The 15,925-nt window shown below is 39.1% G+C and overlaps 1 protein-coding gene across 1 annotated transcript; it reads left to right on the top strand.

Annotated features, from left to right (window-relative positions):
• The first annotated feature begins 600 nt into the window (after positions 1 to 600).
• Positions 601 to 13,839, top strand: elapor1 (endosome-lysosome associated apoptosis and autophagy regulator 1). The gene is made up of 22 exons (XM_012870639.3): positions 601 to 720; positions 2,229 to 2,349; positions 2,585 to 2,765; positions 2,850 to 2,997; positions 3,079 to 3,159; positions 3,244 to 3,349; positions 3,462 to 3,611; positions 3,829 to 3,917; positions 4,941 to 5,118; positions 5,881 to 6,009; positions 6,390 to 6,480; positions 6,831 to 6,933; positions 7,249 to 7,386; positions 8,185 to 8,448; positions 10,798 to 10,974; positions 11,047 to 11,197; positions 11,902 to 11,998; positions 12,325 to 12,426; positions 12,609 to 12,735; positions 13,067 to 13,245; positions 13,375 to 13,540; positions 13,614 to 13,839. Exons 1-22 carry the CDS (start codon positions 619 to 621, stop codon positions 13,695 to 13,697), a joined length of 2,964 nt encoding a protein of 987 aa, XP_012726093.2. The 5' UTR covers positions 601 to 618; the 3' UTR covers positions 13,698 to 13,839.
• Positions 13,840 to 15,925: the final 2,086 nt, after the last annotated feature.

Here is a 15,925-nt window from a genome sequence, read left to right as displayed (position 1 = left end):
AATATTATATTTCTTACAGCTTTTTAAACCAACTATAGCTTCTTTATTTCTATGCCTACTTTTAATCTGTGTGATTTCTATCCTGGGCAAATAAAGCTTTCTATACAGTGTATGGCTGTTTGTTTGTATAAAATAAACATTGCACTTCTAACCATTTCATTTTAGGAATCTGAAATGAAAACCAACCTCTAGTCTTTTTTGAGAAATACACATTGTTGTATAAAAGCGAGAAGTGTGATTATTAGGAGTTAAAAGTCAAATAGACAGGGAAAAGATAAGGGAATTAGTTGTTTTAGATAAGCAATATGTTGAAGATGCAAATGCATTGGGTAGTTCTAAAATCTTTTTAACGTAAAGAATGAAATTATGGATATCAACTCAGTATCTCCATTCCATACTAATATATAAGAAGTATTTTCTTTTGGTCCAAATAATGCATGAAGGTAATGGTTAAAAGAGTTTAACTCCTTTTGCATCATTTAGATAGAACACCAGGGCTAATCACCTCTTCCTATTTGCTGACAGCTGAAGTTAAGCCACGCCTCTTACAGCCCGGCATGAAGCACCTGAGGGCCCAGGTCAGCACTGCTGTATCACTTCAGCGCTGCCAGAGCTGTGATGGAGCGAGGCCTGGGGGACCCGAGGACATGTGCTCTCTGTGCCGTCGTACTTTGGCTGCTTGTCGCACATACCTCCGCAGATTTGCCCATGTGCAAAGGGGTGAGAAGACTCATACTACTGTTAGCAGCAGTTGCATTGCCTTGCATTAGGTTTTTGCCTCTGTAGATGTCATGGGTTGAGGCTGATGTTGGGTGATTAGATGCAAAGAGATACTGCAGTATGTTTAGAACAATTAACAGACAGCAAAAATATATTTAACTTGTCACCAAATATGATCTAATGCTATGTGTCATGGAGATGCAAGAAGAGAATGGAAGGCTTTATGTTAAGTGAATTTTGAGAAATGTTTGCATTTGATTAAGATGTGTTTTTGCAAATTGTAACAAAAGGTTCCATCTTAACTTTTGGACCTTTCCGACTAATTGTGTATGAAAAACATACATTTTTTTCATAGCAAGGTTTTGAATCCCATCTGCTCCCATCTGTTGTTGTTATGGTTATTGGACACTTGTTTTACTAGAAACTCCATATGTTGCACTAACCTCTGTGCTCTCATCACCCTCCCATATCAGTTTTCAGTTTGCATAACAGCCGTTCATTTTCATAGCATCCAAAACCGTTTTTCTATATCAGCTTACTTTGAAACTATATCACACGGTGTAGTACAGGGAGCCTTAATGTGTTCTGTCGGTTTCTGTCATGTATTAAAGAGAAATTCAGGAGCAATCCTGAGCAGGAGTTTACATGCCAGCTTCTTTGACCATGAAGAGCAGCTGTCACGCTGACCTGTTGCCTTGGTTTCCTCATGTTTGTTCAAAGGAGGTGATTAAGTTAAGACCCATCTCCAGTTTGCTGCATTTTTACATTAGACTTCCCCACTCGAACACGCTTCGGTTTCCTAAGGTCAGCTAATGCAGGGGATTTAACAGAAAAACAGAGGCGGAGAAGTGCTGGTGCTGTTGTTTCTGTTAACTATTAATCCCCCAAGGCCGTGATTGGTCTGCTTAGTGGCCTTCCCTGGAATATTACACCTTGTTGTCGACCGGAGACCAGATCTACAGATTATGCAGAGCTCAGTGTTCGCGGATTGGTTCAGGTCGTGCCACATCTGGTAATTTCCCAAAATACACCACTATGGGTGGGATGGGTTGAGCATGGCTGAAACCTTGTACCTGTAGCGCTGCTGTTTATGAAAGCAATGAATGTTTACCGAAGGATTGTAAGGATCAGCTTTTCTTCCTTCAGCTCAGTTTATAACCTCTGAGGGCTTCAGACAAACCGCAGCACATCCTTGATAAGTTTAACAGTTGAAACAGCTTCCACAGCAAATATTAGCCTATCCTTTTATTTGTTAAGGAGGCTGGCCTGGGTAGAGGACTGAAATACCAGAAGTACATAATGACCCAGTGATCTAATTTTACAAACAGTATTGTCTTTTCTTCCCCTAGTTTTTGCTTAATGATCAAAGTTATTTTTCTCCAACTTGGATGATTTGTTTTAAGCTGCATTCTCCCCCCCTTTTTTAATGTTAAACTTGTTTGCATGTTACATACATGCCCTGAGTGGTCCACCTGGGTGAAGCTCACACCTGTGTCTTGGCTCTGCAGTCGGATTATCACTTTGAGTACACAGAGTGTGACGTACTCGGGTCAAGATGGAGGGTAGCGATTCCCAACAAAGCAGAGACGTGCACAGGCCTCCCAGATCCAGTCAAAGGGACTTACTGCAGTAAGTGGCCATTGCCGTCTGGAACCTTAATTTACACGTTTACTTTCTTTTAAATGTTTAGTATACAGTGCATTGTGATAATACCTATGTGCTTTGAACTTATCAAATTCTGTCATGTTACATCCACAAGGAAGAGAGAAAATGTGTCCTTGGTAGATCCCATTAAAGTGAATCATTAGAAACGATACTGCTGGTCTGCATCAGGTTCATGTTTTCATGTTTTTCTTGTGCTTAGCTTTTTCTTGCAATCAAGGAGAGTACCTTGACATGCAGTCGCAGCAGTGCCAGAAGTGTGCCGCAGGCACCTACTCTTTGGGAACCAGCATCGCCTTCGAGGAGTGGGACAGCCTACCAACGGGTTTTATCACTCATGGGGTGACGACAAATGAGGGCAATGCCTTTATAAACTGTTCCAAGTGAGTAACCCATTGTAATATAAAACATCCTCTATGGATTAAGGGTTTTAATAAGCAGTTTCTGTGCCGATAATGTCCTTGCAGCTCCACCTGGACGCCAAAGGGTGAGTATGTGGCGTCCAACACAGATGAGTGCACTGCAACGCTCTCTTACGCTGTGAGCCTGAAAAAACCTGGAACGCTGTTCTTTGAGTATTTCTACCCCGACACCAACATCTACTTTGAGTTCTTCGTAAGTGTAGCTGTTGTGTTGCAGCTTCTTGCGAACGAGAGCAAAATTGGGTCGAGTTTCCCCCACTCCTTTTTTTTTTAGGTTCAGAACGACCAGTGTCAGTCCACGGATTTTGAGAGCCGCTTGATGAGGATTTCGGAGAGCAGCTGGAGCAACTACAAGGTTCTCTATTTCAACACAATTCTTCTGCTTTCTTCTTATGGAAAAAAAACACCCAGCTAATTGAGTCACGTTTCCTCTCTACAGGTAGAGTTGAGTAAAGGGAACAATGTTCTATACTGGAGAACCACAGCGTATGCTCTGCTGGGTAGTGCTGTCAAACCTGTGCTGCTAAGAAACATTCAGGTCTCAGGTAGATGAAAGCTTCCTTCCTGTGTGTGTGCAGGTGGCCTAGACGTTTAGTTTTCTCCCTCGGTGTTCTTTGTCCGTTAATGATTAATAGCTGATTGATCTTTTTCCTCCAGGGGTTGCCTACACGTCTGAGTGTTTCCACTGCAAACCTGGCACGCGCAGCTCAAAAGCAGGATCTGCCCGCTGCACCCCCTGTCCTGCTGATACCTACTCCAACAAGGGCGCCACCGTTTGCCAGGAGTGTGAACCCGACAGCTATGCCGGTACGCTGTTTTGCATCTCTTCTACACCTGCAGCCATCCCAGTACATATTGTGTGTAGTAGTAGTTGCACTTACGCGATGTAGTCATCATGCAAAGTGGAACATTTGCTGCCTCAGTGGCGACAGAGTTCTTATCACAACATCTTAATGTGAGTTTTATTCTCTCTGACATCTGTTGGCTCCGTTTTTACTTGCTTTTTTTTTCTTCTTATCCCCAGTACCTGGTTCAGGGAGCTGCAAACCAAGGTCTGCATGTACGAACAGTGACTACTTTTACACCCACACCCCCTGTGACTCTGAGGGAAAGGTAATTAGGAAAAACTGGCTTCCTATATGGCTTTTTAAAATTATAAATCATACACCCACCCATCTGATGTAACCACGGTTATCTGCTGTTTGGCTGTTTAATGTGATCTGCCAAAAATAATCATAACTTTTGACCTTTTGCCCTTTTTGCCACATATGGTTTTCAAAATTGAAAAGATAAGTATGACATGCATTTGTATTTTGGCCACTTTTACTCTCATACCCCTTAGCAAAAGCCACTGGAACTAGGAGGTCACCTTATTGGTAAATAAAGGCTGTGTGTGTGTGTGTGTATGTGTGTGTGTGTGTGTGTGTGTGTGTGTGTGTGTGTGTGTGTGTGTGTGTGTGTGTGCATCCCACACTGCCCACATTTCAAAGTGGTCCAATGAGGCACATGCAAAACTCTACCGCATTGCACATCACGTTACACTACATTACACTAAAACATGGTGCTGGGAGCGTCATGTGGAAGCTTTTTCTTCAGCCAGGGGCAGGGTAGCTAGTCAGAGTTGATGGGAAGATGGATGAAGCTAAATGGGCAGTGATCCAGGAAGAAAACCTGTTAGAAGCTGCAAAAGACTTGAGACTGGGGTGGAGGTTCACCTTCCAATAGCCAGAGCTTCAATAGAAACTTTAAGATTCCAAGCATTTTCATATTTCAGAATGGTCTAGTCAAAGCACAGAGTTTCCAATTGAGAATCTCTGGGAAGCTTTGAAAGCTCATGCTCATAGATGATTTCTATCCATTCTGACCGGCGGTTATTCATTTAGTCTAGGTGTACAAAGCTGGTAGACACACACTCCACAAGACTTCCTGCTTCACTCCCAGCGAACGCTCTGAGTACATGTGCATAACACACTTTTAGACTTTTTTTGTAAATCATTTTGAAAAACACATACCATTCACCTTCCATTTGACAAGTATACACTACTTTGTGTGTGTCTGTCATAAAATACCAATAAAATTTGTGAAGCACTGTGACTTTACCATCTCAAAATCTCTGGGTTTCCCTGTGTGTCTCAGACTCAGCTAATGTACAAATGGATCGAACCAAAGATCTGCAGCGAGACTGTCGGAGGAGCGGTGAAGCTTCCAGCGTCAGGAGGGAAGCAGGACTGCCCGCCGTGTAATCCAGGCTTCTTTGTGACTAACTCCTCAACGTGTGAGCCCTGCAGCAACGATTCGTACTCGGATGGAAAAGGTGCACAATCTGTACTCAGCTTTACCCCGATCCTTGTGAAAGTCTAGGAGACGGTGCTGTCACACTAATGCAGAGACCGTCATCCTACGCAACTAAAACAGCAAATCGTAACTCATTAAAAGTTTGGCTACTGCTCTGTGTCAGGACGTGCCTTTATGAATTGTTTTTTCTTTTTTAAATGCTGCATTAATACTGTGTATGTTACAGGACTAAATTACACGGGTATAAAATCCATTAGACACATAGATGGCCTTTAATGTGCAAAGAGAGAAGCTTGCAAATATTTATTGCTTCCAAGAAACAAGTCGAACTGCCAATTTAATAATGTCCATCATCTATGAAATAATTGTATTTGCACATTCAGCTTACTGATAAGCCCAGAGTATGGTTTAAGGAGTCTAGAAAGAATGGTTTTGTACAGCTAGGAAGGTGCCATAAATAAACAAGAAAATGACTTGACCGTTGATTATGGAGATTTAGATGATTTATTATATGGGCTTGAAAATGGATATAATTGTTTTGGAAAAGGTAAATGATACGGGTCTTATCAAACAGAAATATTGAAAATTTCCCAAATTTCATCTACACACATATATTGCAAAAGCTGGTACAGCTAAGCAAAGCATACCACCGTATCCTGATAGAATAAATGGACAGAATGGTAAATGGCTTGTACTTGTATAGTGCTTTATTAAGTCTAACGACCCCAAAGCGCTAGAATACTGTTGTATATCCTGACTGTATGGCCCTGTTTATTCACAGTTTGTAAGGAGTGCCCTGTTGGCACAGAACCAGTGCTGGGGTTTGAGTACAAGTGGTGGAACACCATGCCGAAGAACATGGAGAGCTCCATCTTTGATCAGGAGTTCAGCAACTCGGACCGAAGAACAGGTGAGAGACCAGCTTCTGAATTACTGTCAAGGTGTCCTCACACAAGGAAGTCAATGGACTGATGAAACAGTCAGAGGCAGAAGGGTAGCTTTGATCCCCTAAAATTATTTTTGAAATGTCTTGATGCCAAGGTTTTGTAAAAAGTCCTACATTTCTAAATAATTGATGGGTAACCTTTTTTTTTATTACAAATCACTATACTACAGGAGAAGATGTGTAAGTAATTGTCTTTACAGGCCTGACCCAGCAGCACTTCGATCTATGGTTTCTTTCTCGGCGTTATGCTTGTACTCTCCATAGGAACTAGAACATGCTTCCAGTTGGGATGGTTAGCGTTTGAGTGTTTTTGTTGTTGTTGCTGATATTATTTGTAATGGCAGCATGGGAAGTTGCTGGAGAGTATATTTACACCACCCCAGGGGTTCAGGACTCTGACTACCTGATGTTGACCCTCAATGTCCCTGGATACAGGTGAGAATTTCCCAAATTGCAGCTACACAAACGAGTCTCTCAGGTTTTACTGAATACGTTTATTGAAAGCGTTTTGTTTGCACAGAGGGCCTTATGAAAGTATCCATTCCTGTTAATTGAATTTTACGTGTCACATTGCAACCATGCACTTCAAAACGTTTCATTGGGATTTTATGAGACGGACGAGCATTACAATTGTAAAGTGGAATAAAAAATTATGCACGGTTTTCACGCACGTGAAGTTTGTGGTTTTAGGGCCAAACTTGAAACAATTCAAAGGGTATGAATAAATCTGCTAGGCATTGTATCTAAGAGTAAACATTTAATAAAATGTTCCTTTGCTACATAAGGGCTCAGTCCACGGCCAAAGACAATGACATGAGTGAACTGTCTCGCATCACCTTCGTATTTGAGACCGTCTGCACGGCTGACTGCAAATTTTACTTTCTGGTGGTGAGTAAAACAGATTTTTTTTCTCATGCATGTGTTGTGTGTATATATATATATATATATATATATATATATATATATATATATATATATATATATATATATATATATATATATATATATATATATATATATATACATACATACATACATACATACATACATACATGTCTATATATATATATATATATATATATATATATATATATATATATATATATATATATATATATATATATATATATATATATATAAAGTTTCAATTATATGAATTTACAATGAATGAATGTTAACTACTGTGTGCATGTTTTGCTGCAGGGTTACAGTAAGTGGAATAATTATTTGGTGGAGCAGTGGAAAGGCAGAAACAGGAAGCAGTCATACTCCTACCTGATCCAGAGCAACAACACCGTCAGTTTCACCTGGACCTTTCAACGGGCTGAGGAATTCAGCATGGTGAGATGCATCACACATCCTATTAATGACAGCTCACCTGTAACCTTACAGCCATTTCTACCAGCTCAAAGGTTGTCACGTTTTTGTCCCTTCACCTTCACCGGTTCATCAGTTATCAATCGTTCATCCCGGATGTTAAAGCTTGAAACCCACTGTAGATTTAAGGGAATAAATTTTGGTACTTTATGTAAGCACAATGAAATCTGTTCATTAAAAAATTCTAATTGGGAGTAAAGAAATCCTGCAACTTTTAATTTAGTTTTGAATGTATTGTTCAGTGCAAAATATAGCATTAAAGAGGCATTTGTGAGGATAAAACAACCTGATTTATTTGTAGATCTTCAACATAGTTTGTATGTGAATGAAGTTTACCGGGAAAACGTTATTTAAACATTATTTCTAAAGTATGTTTCTAAAACCACCTATATGGACATTTAATATATGCAATGTCCAAGAGTCCAGTTACATAAAGCACAATTAAGAATGCCACCACTGTACTGTTAGATGTATAATGACACAAACAATTTGGACATTGTTGGACTATTTCCTTTAATAGCAACAGCAGCAATCTGTGTTATGTAGAAAGGAGGGCTTTAAACTCATAGTTTTGTACTCAGCTCTAGATGGCAGTCTTGAGCTGTATGGAAACCCTAAACTCTACCACTCCAACCTTTTGTTGTATAATGTTTGCCTTCTGGAAGTAGGTTTTGAATTGCATTCATTAATGCACAGCAGGCTACTACAGTACTTCTAAAAAAATAAGGCCACTGATGAGAAACTGTGTTTCTGATCTCTCAGGAAAGGAACATTAGCACTGATGCTGCAAAGATCTACTCCATCCACATCACTAATGTGATCGGAGGTGTGGCCTCTCAGTGTCGCCGCTGTGCTGTGACGTCTGACAAGACCGAGTCCTCCTGTGTTCCCTGCCCGCCTGGACACTACATGGTCAATGCCACAGGAGCGTGTGAGAGCTGTCCACCAAACACCTACATTAGAGCCAGTCACCCTGTGGGAAAGGCAGCATGTGTCCAGTGTGGACCGAACACAAAGAGAAACAGGGTAAAACATTTTTGGGGGCTTTAAGGCTTCTTTATTCTACATTAACTTCAATATTTTTCTTCGTTATTTCTCTACAAACTTGTGTTATTAGACAGTCTTACATACTGGATTAGGATTCCATAATTTCATATAATGTTGATGAATGAATGTTATCTAGTGCGAAGTGACTAGCTAATGATAATGTCTATGAATCTAGTTTACTTCACAAATAACAATCTAAAGGCTGTTGTGTTCATTTTTATCAGGCCCCCGTTACTTTGATACCCTAACATGAGATCTAATGCAACCAATTGCCTTTAGAAATCACCTGATAACTGAAGAGTCAACCTGCACGTGTAATTTAATCTCAGCGTAAATCCTAAAATGTTCGAGAACATTACAGAAGAAAATCCATCCTAGAGGCTAAGGGGCAAAGCAGACATGTCAGGGGTCTGCTGAGGAGAAGTTTATTAATTGGTTTCTAGTTTTGAACTTCCCACCAAGCACTGTTCAATCCATCATTCACAAATGGAAAGAACACAAGTGCACCTACCAGAACATGGTCGTTCACGTACACATGAGCATTGTTCAACTCTGGAGGAGCTGCATAGATCCCCAGGTCAGGTGGAAGAATCTGTTAACAGAACAACTATTGGTCATGAACTCAACAAATTGGACTTTTATAGAAAGATTGCCAAGAAGAAAACCACTGTATTAAAGAAAGCCACAAGAGATCACGTCTGCAGTTTGCCACATGGTCTGTATGGTATACTGTAAACATGTGGAGGAAGGCGCTCTGGACTATATAAGACAAATACTGATTTTTTTTAAACCTCTTCCCATCCCAAGCAGCTCACAAATACAAATTTGTATACGTTTAGAAAGTGATTTATTTTCTTGTAAATAGTTTTAAAGGTACAACACCAAAATGGAGCAAACTTCAGAGAGAGGTATGTGCCGAAAATAACAAACAAAAGGCAACTGTCTAAAAAAAAAAAAGAAATGAACCAACTTACCTATTTCAACATAAGTAAACAAATGACAGTCACCTTACCTTCCTAACTAAGAAAACAGGAGAAAACGTAAGTAACAGAAACGGCAGCTCACTCCTACAAGCTCCAGAACATTCAGAGTGCTAAAAGTGTGGCTGGTTGGGAAGAGTGGAGGATGGGCCTAGGAAGTCCACATCAGCAGTCTTTTATAGTTGTCATTTCCAGGAGGGCACCAATGGGATGTCTCCGTTGTCATTGTCCTGGAACCAGTGGTGGGAAGTAACGAAGTACAAGTACTTCGTTACTGTACTTAAGTACAATTTCAGTGTATCTGTACTTTACTTAAGTAGATTTAATAATGGATACTTTCTACTTTTACTCCACTACATTTAACAGTAAGTATCTGTACTTTCTACTTCACTACATTTCTATACAGCGTTTCGTTACTCGTTACATCCAAGACGCATTTCGGTTTTTTGATTTGTTCATTAGTTTGAAAGTATCCAATGGCGAGAGCAGAATTCTGATGCATAGAATAAAATATCTAAATCTAAACTGTCACAGGGGGTAAACACAATAAAAACATGCTTTATCTGCAGCATTGCTCATTAAAATGGTACATTACTGATTTATTAAAACTAAATACGATAGGTACACTTAATGACATTATATAAGCCGTTAGGTATTATGGTTGGCAAGTACTTTTACTTTTAATACTTAAGTAGTTTTAAAAGCTTGTACTTTCTTACTTTTACTTAAGTAAAATAATAATGTGGTACTTTGACTTTTACTTGAGTAAATTTTTGTCTGTGTATTTGTACTTTTACTTAAGTACATTGTATGAGTACTTTCTCCACCACTGCCTGGAACCAATCAGCAACTGGCACCTGCACACTTACATTTACATACCAATTTACGACGCCAGCCTTAACAACCTGTATGTAACAGAGTAAAGTACAGCTGTCGTAGAACTAACTCTGCACACCACCTTAAACCCATCATCCCCACTACAACACGTCCCAAACACGGGGGTGGAAGTATCATGATGGTGATGCTGTTCTTTACCTGGGATAGGAAAGCTAATAAGAGCTGATGGAAAGATGGAGATAAAACCTGGTTATGATATGGATCAAACCATATGGAGTTACAGTTTACTCAATTTTATTTAATTTAGTCCATTAGGAGTATGTGGCAAAGCTTTAAAATAGATGTTTACGGATGGTTTCAATCTAATGTGTCTGAGCCTGAGCTATATGGTATGGAAAAAGAGCAAAATACCCCCAAAAAGACCTGCAGCTGGATCTCCAGTGAAAGGTGGTTCTACAAGGTATTGAATTGCATGTAAGTATATCAGCTGAAACTCATTTCTGATCTGCAGGCACACACAGCTTGTCTTAGCGACTGTACGTTCAGGGTTCAAACAGGAGAAGAGGCTGTGCAGACCTACGATTTCTCTCCCCTGTCTAATGTCACCGGCTTCACCAGCAGCCCCCGTTTCACCAACAGAGGCCTGCGATATTTTCACCACTTTAACCTGAATCTCTGTGGGACAGAGGTAAGATAGCGCCCCAAAAGACCTCTATGTTTAAAAGAAATTGTGCACGGTTTGAGAGCTTTCCTTCCACAGAGTCGAGTGGCAGCCTCCTGTGTGGACAACGTCACTGAGAGTGGAAAAGTGGTCAAAGGCTACGTCTGTCAGTCCACGGTGGTTCCTTCTGACATCCGGAGTCAGAGCATGGTGTCGTCACAACCATTCATCATCGGCGACTCACTCATTGGTATGGACCTAATCTACAGCCTTCCATTGCTTTAAATAGATAAATATGTTTGTAGGACATTTTTTTCAAGCTTATCACAAATTAGCCATTTGTTCGTCGCTGCCAGTAATTTGGATGAAGTTTCAGACTGCAGATGTGAATACAGATCAAACCGACAACAGAAAGGCCTTGCAGTTAAACAACTGAATAGTAACTTTGTAATGTTGCTATCTCATAGTATCACACAGTCCATTGCAAGGAATTTGTTCTGGATTCCGCCCCTAGTGGCAACTACTGGTATTATATTTTAAAGCTTTCCCTTGTTGGCTTCATATTTCAGAAGATGGTGTAAGTTTATTTTAATTGACGGAAAAGAAAGTAAATAATATACAGTGGCATAAAAAGAAAACACCAATTAAAATCAGATTCCAGGCTTTAGAAAACACATCAATAAAGGGAGTTGTATTTAGTTGCACTTTGAATTCTGGTCAACTTCCATATCAAATGCTTGAAATAAAAGCGTGTTTTTAAAATAATTTCTTTTTGTGAAAAGAAAAGGAGGGAATAATTGATTAATCAGATTTGGTAAAATAAAATCTGAGATTTTAGTTTAAGCCATATCACCCAGGTCTAGTTACTGGAATAGAAAATAATATATTGAACCACTTGGATTGTGTGTGTCTAATCAAACAGGTAATAATGTTGTGTGTGTTTTATTTCTGGAGGTGTGACCACTGAGACAACACTGGCAGGCATCTCTTCTCCAGCATGGCTGTTCCCTTCAGCTGAGCCTCAGCCGCCAGATGTTATATTCTATTACAAGTACGGTAAAGAAAGTGACAGATATTATCTAACCTTACTGGGACTTTAATGTCCATGCCATTGTCAAAGAAAAATGGCTGTTTAGGAATTGCCTTGTTTGCTTGATTACTTGAGATCCTTGATATTAGGACCTACAGTGGCTTTTCCAGATATGCATTCTAAATAAACCTTGCCATTAAATGAGTTAGAAAGATTAGTACATATAAATAAAGGTTTCAGTCTAGACATTACATATTTTTTTTTTACTCAATCTGTTAAAATATATTTGCTATTTAAGAAATTTGTTGCATGAATAGAAAAACTGATCGTGTCTGTGATCTTTGCAGGTCGAGCGATACAACCCAGGCCTGCAAACAGGGCAGGTCAGCCACTGTCAGACTTCGATGCAACCCCACAACCAACATTAAAGACCGCATCATGCTGCCCAGGTGCCGCAAATTAACCGAGCTCAGCTTCTGACCTTTCATTTAGGCACTCATACTCCAACAGCCACATTATTCACCGGCGTTTGACATATTAAGCTGTCAGAAACTAAATTGCATTGAATGAACACTTTGAAATAGCCACTTTAAGCGTGTGATTATCTGTCTTGATCTCGTTTCCTTAACAGTAAATGCTCTGAGGGGACATGTGATGGTTGTACATTTCACTTCCTGTGGGAGAGCCAGCATGCATGCCCACTCTGCACCACAGATCACTACAGGGAGATTGTCAGCGCTTGCATCCAGGGGATTCAGGTATCAAGCCTAGCTGAGGAAAAAGCATCATTCAATGCATGTTCGTGTATTAAAATTGCCCATTTAAAGTCCAAATATGACTCTAATTAATAACCTGTGGAAAAAAAAAACTCTGAATTGCTCCTCACGTTGCAGTTTGGGGATGTAATATGCGAACATTTTGTAAGAGTACAAAGGTATAAGTATAAGCTCACCACTTCTGGCTCTGGTTTTGTTTTAAATTTAAAAAAGAGAATACTATTAGAGGAACAAAATAAAATATTTATATATGTCTTGTTTTAACCTATTTCAACTGTAGGAAAATCTGTTTATTTTTGTGTGTCTCTCTCAGAAAACCACCTATGTGTGGCAGCAGCCTCTGCAGTGTTACGGAGGAGAATCACTGCCGCCACAAAAAGTCAGCGCTTGTGTGACTTTGGATTTCTGGCTCAAGTTTGGCGTTTCCATAGGATTGATCGCCGCTGTGCTTCTCATCAGTATCAGCTGTTATTTTTGGAAGAAGACACGCAAGTTAGTCTAAGATGTTTTACATATCTTTTAACATTTTTTCCTGAGGCATAATGTGCCTGAGGACATTAGAAAATACAGACCATGACCAGATCCTTAGTCTTAGATGTTATCTGGTTACCCTTCTGTTAGGCTGCAGTATAAGTACTCCAGGCTGATGATGACCTCGGGAGGTAAAGAGTGTGAGTTACCGACTGCAGACAGCTGCGCGATAATGGAGGGAGAGGATGCAGAGGACGACCTAATGGATCTCACCCATAAATCCTTCTTTACCAAAATAAAGTCTTTCTCACGAGAGGTTAGTGGCTATCTCGTTCACATTTACGACGTGTTGCTCAATATGTTAACTGACAGCGCCGTTGTCTACACAGAGAACATCCGATGGATTTGACTCGGTCCCGCTCAAGTCCTCTTCACGGCACCAGCAAGAGGAAGAAGAGGAGGAGGAGGACTGATGATGCTGAAATCAGAGCAAAAGCAGATTTATTTGAGCACTGAAGACGTCTTCAGTTTTAGAGTCTTAGAGTTTTTGGATAGTAAAATAGAGATTAGAGGTTGTATTTGCTTTGTTTCAAAGATTTTTTTACAAGTTTAATTGAGAAGCAATGGAAATTTTATTTAGTGTTATATGCCACATGCTAGAATGCTAAGCCTAAAGTTAAATTGCAAAGTGCCAATACAGGTATTTGCTGTGATTTTAACCCTCTGGAGTATTTTGAACATGTTTCAGACCTGAATCAAGTTACAGTTTTTGTGCATGTGTAAAACGGATAAATTTTGTGGCACCGGTATTCATAAAATGATTTAATTTTATTCAAAGTTAGCTGGTTGTTAAGTTTCATAAAGTTATTTTACTAGTATGTCATGTGTATTGTATTTTACTCTTTCTGTATACATCATATGAATATAGTTTGTAGTGAATTATAATATTCAGACAAACAAATAGCAAGAATTATCAGCAGGAGTTATGATTATTTGCGGTGCCTTCTTGTCCCCATTGGGAAAGAGGATAGGATAAAACATTTTACTTAAATTATTGAGATGTGTTTTTACTTGCATTTTCAATCAGCATACTTTTCACTCTTGTCAAATAATATGAAAACTAAAAGTATTAGAGTGGATAAGCAATTCCAACTCTTAGGTTAAATTACAATATTACAGAACATATTTTTAAACATCAGGGATATTTTTGTCCCTAATGATGCATGTCTGGAGGAGCTTTTTATCATTTTTCCATTTTTTTTCATAATGTTGAATGAGGTTACTTTTATTTCATTGTATTTTGCTTTATTTTGTATCAGCTCTATGTTCAGTGCCAAGTATTTTTTAACATGAAGTTAAATATTTGCCACATTTTGTTGTTTTTGAGACCCATCAGCAGTTTACTTGAAATGTATTCTCCCTTCAAATACTCGTTTTAAAATGTATTTTTTAATGGGTTCATCCAATAAATATTTCCTTTTTACACTCAGTTCAATATTGAGAAGCACTTCTTTTTTTCATGAAATTTTTTTTTTACTCTTGTCTGGTAAAGAAAAATAAAAAAAATGAAAAAAAAATATATAAAAAAATTATAATAATAATAAAAATATATATATATATATATATATATATATATATATATATATATATATATACATATATATATATATATATATATATATATATATATATATATATATATATATATATATATATATATATATAATAAAGGTGCAGTTCCAATGTTCCGCCTGTTTTCGCCTGCCCTGCTCGGCTCCTCTCCGCTCGGATTATTTGCGCCCGGTTTAATGATAACACCGGCCTGAAAAGGCTTGGAGGGGGGAAACGTCTCCTGGGTGTTACTTTAGCCCCCGTCTCCTCCGTCCCCACCCCCTGCTGGGAGAAATTACTGCCATTATTTGGCCACCATGACATTTGCTGGGGTTAAAGGAGTGAAACATCTATGACTGGTGGCCCACAACTGATGGCCGTTTTATGTCCACAAAAATGTTTGAGGCAGCACATTTGCAATGGCACTGGTTGAGGTGCATCAGGCAGCAATGCACAACAGGTAGACTATCAACCGATTGTGTAATAACTTAGCTGGTGACATACAACACATGAACAACTGCTATCTTTTACAACTTTCATAATGTTGAGGCAAATTATAGTTATAATAACCCTTTCAAGAATAGTATTGCATTTCATTACATATGTAGCAAGATAGAGGCTGATGGTAAAAAAAAAAAGGGGGTGAGGGGGGGACTAAAGCATTTTATTTCCATATCGTCAGCAAAGAGAGGCCCTCGCTCTACGCACTGAAAGGATTCAGTTGAGGTGATTTGGGCATCTGATCAGGATGGGGTTACCTCCTGTTGACAGAAGACAATGGGTGGATTTCATTATGTTAACATTTAAATGCTGGCTTCAAGTACTCTACAGGTCGAATGGAATATTAAATGATATTTTTGAGTCCAAATGATATGATATGGGATATTATCTCATCCATTTCCCCCAATCTTCCAACAATGTTAAATGTGGTCTCCGGTGGGTTCTGGTGCCTATGGATCAGTTTGGTAATTTTCTGCCTCTAAGTGAGCATTTGCGTCAACATGGTGTATCCAGCTACATTAGAAACGCAATACTTTTTAAAAACTGATTTTGTTGGCTTGTTTTGATCAAAATAATATAAAGAAAGTTG

The sequence above is a fragment of the Fundulus heteroclitus genome, chromosome 1 (assembly GCF_011125445.2).
Source record: "Fundulus heteroclitus isolate FHET01 chromosome 1, MU-UCD_Fhet_4.1, whole genome shotgun sequence".
Lineage (NCBI taxonomy): Eukaryota > Metazoa > Chordata > Actinopteri > Cyprinodontiformes > Fundulidae > Fundulus > Fundulus heteroclitus.
The sequence above is the reverse complement of the archived record's forward strand: the minus strand, read 5'-3'. Positions and strand labels throughout refer to the sequence as shown.

Coding starts and splice junctions, on each gene's coding strand:
- elapor1 (XM_012870639.3), top strand. CDS start 619: ATGGAGCGAGGCCTGGGGGACCCGAGGACATGTGCTCTCTGTGCCGTC. Junction 721..2,228: donor ATTTGCCCATGTGCAAAGGG/GTGAGAAGACTC, acceptor TTGGCTCTGCAG/TCGGATTATCACTTTGAGTA. Junction 10,975..11,046: donor TGAATCTCTGTGGGACAGAG/GTAAGATAGCGC, acceptor TTCCTTCCACAG/AGTCGAGTGGCAGCCTCCTG.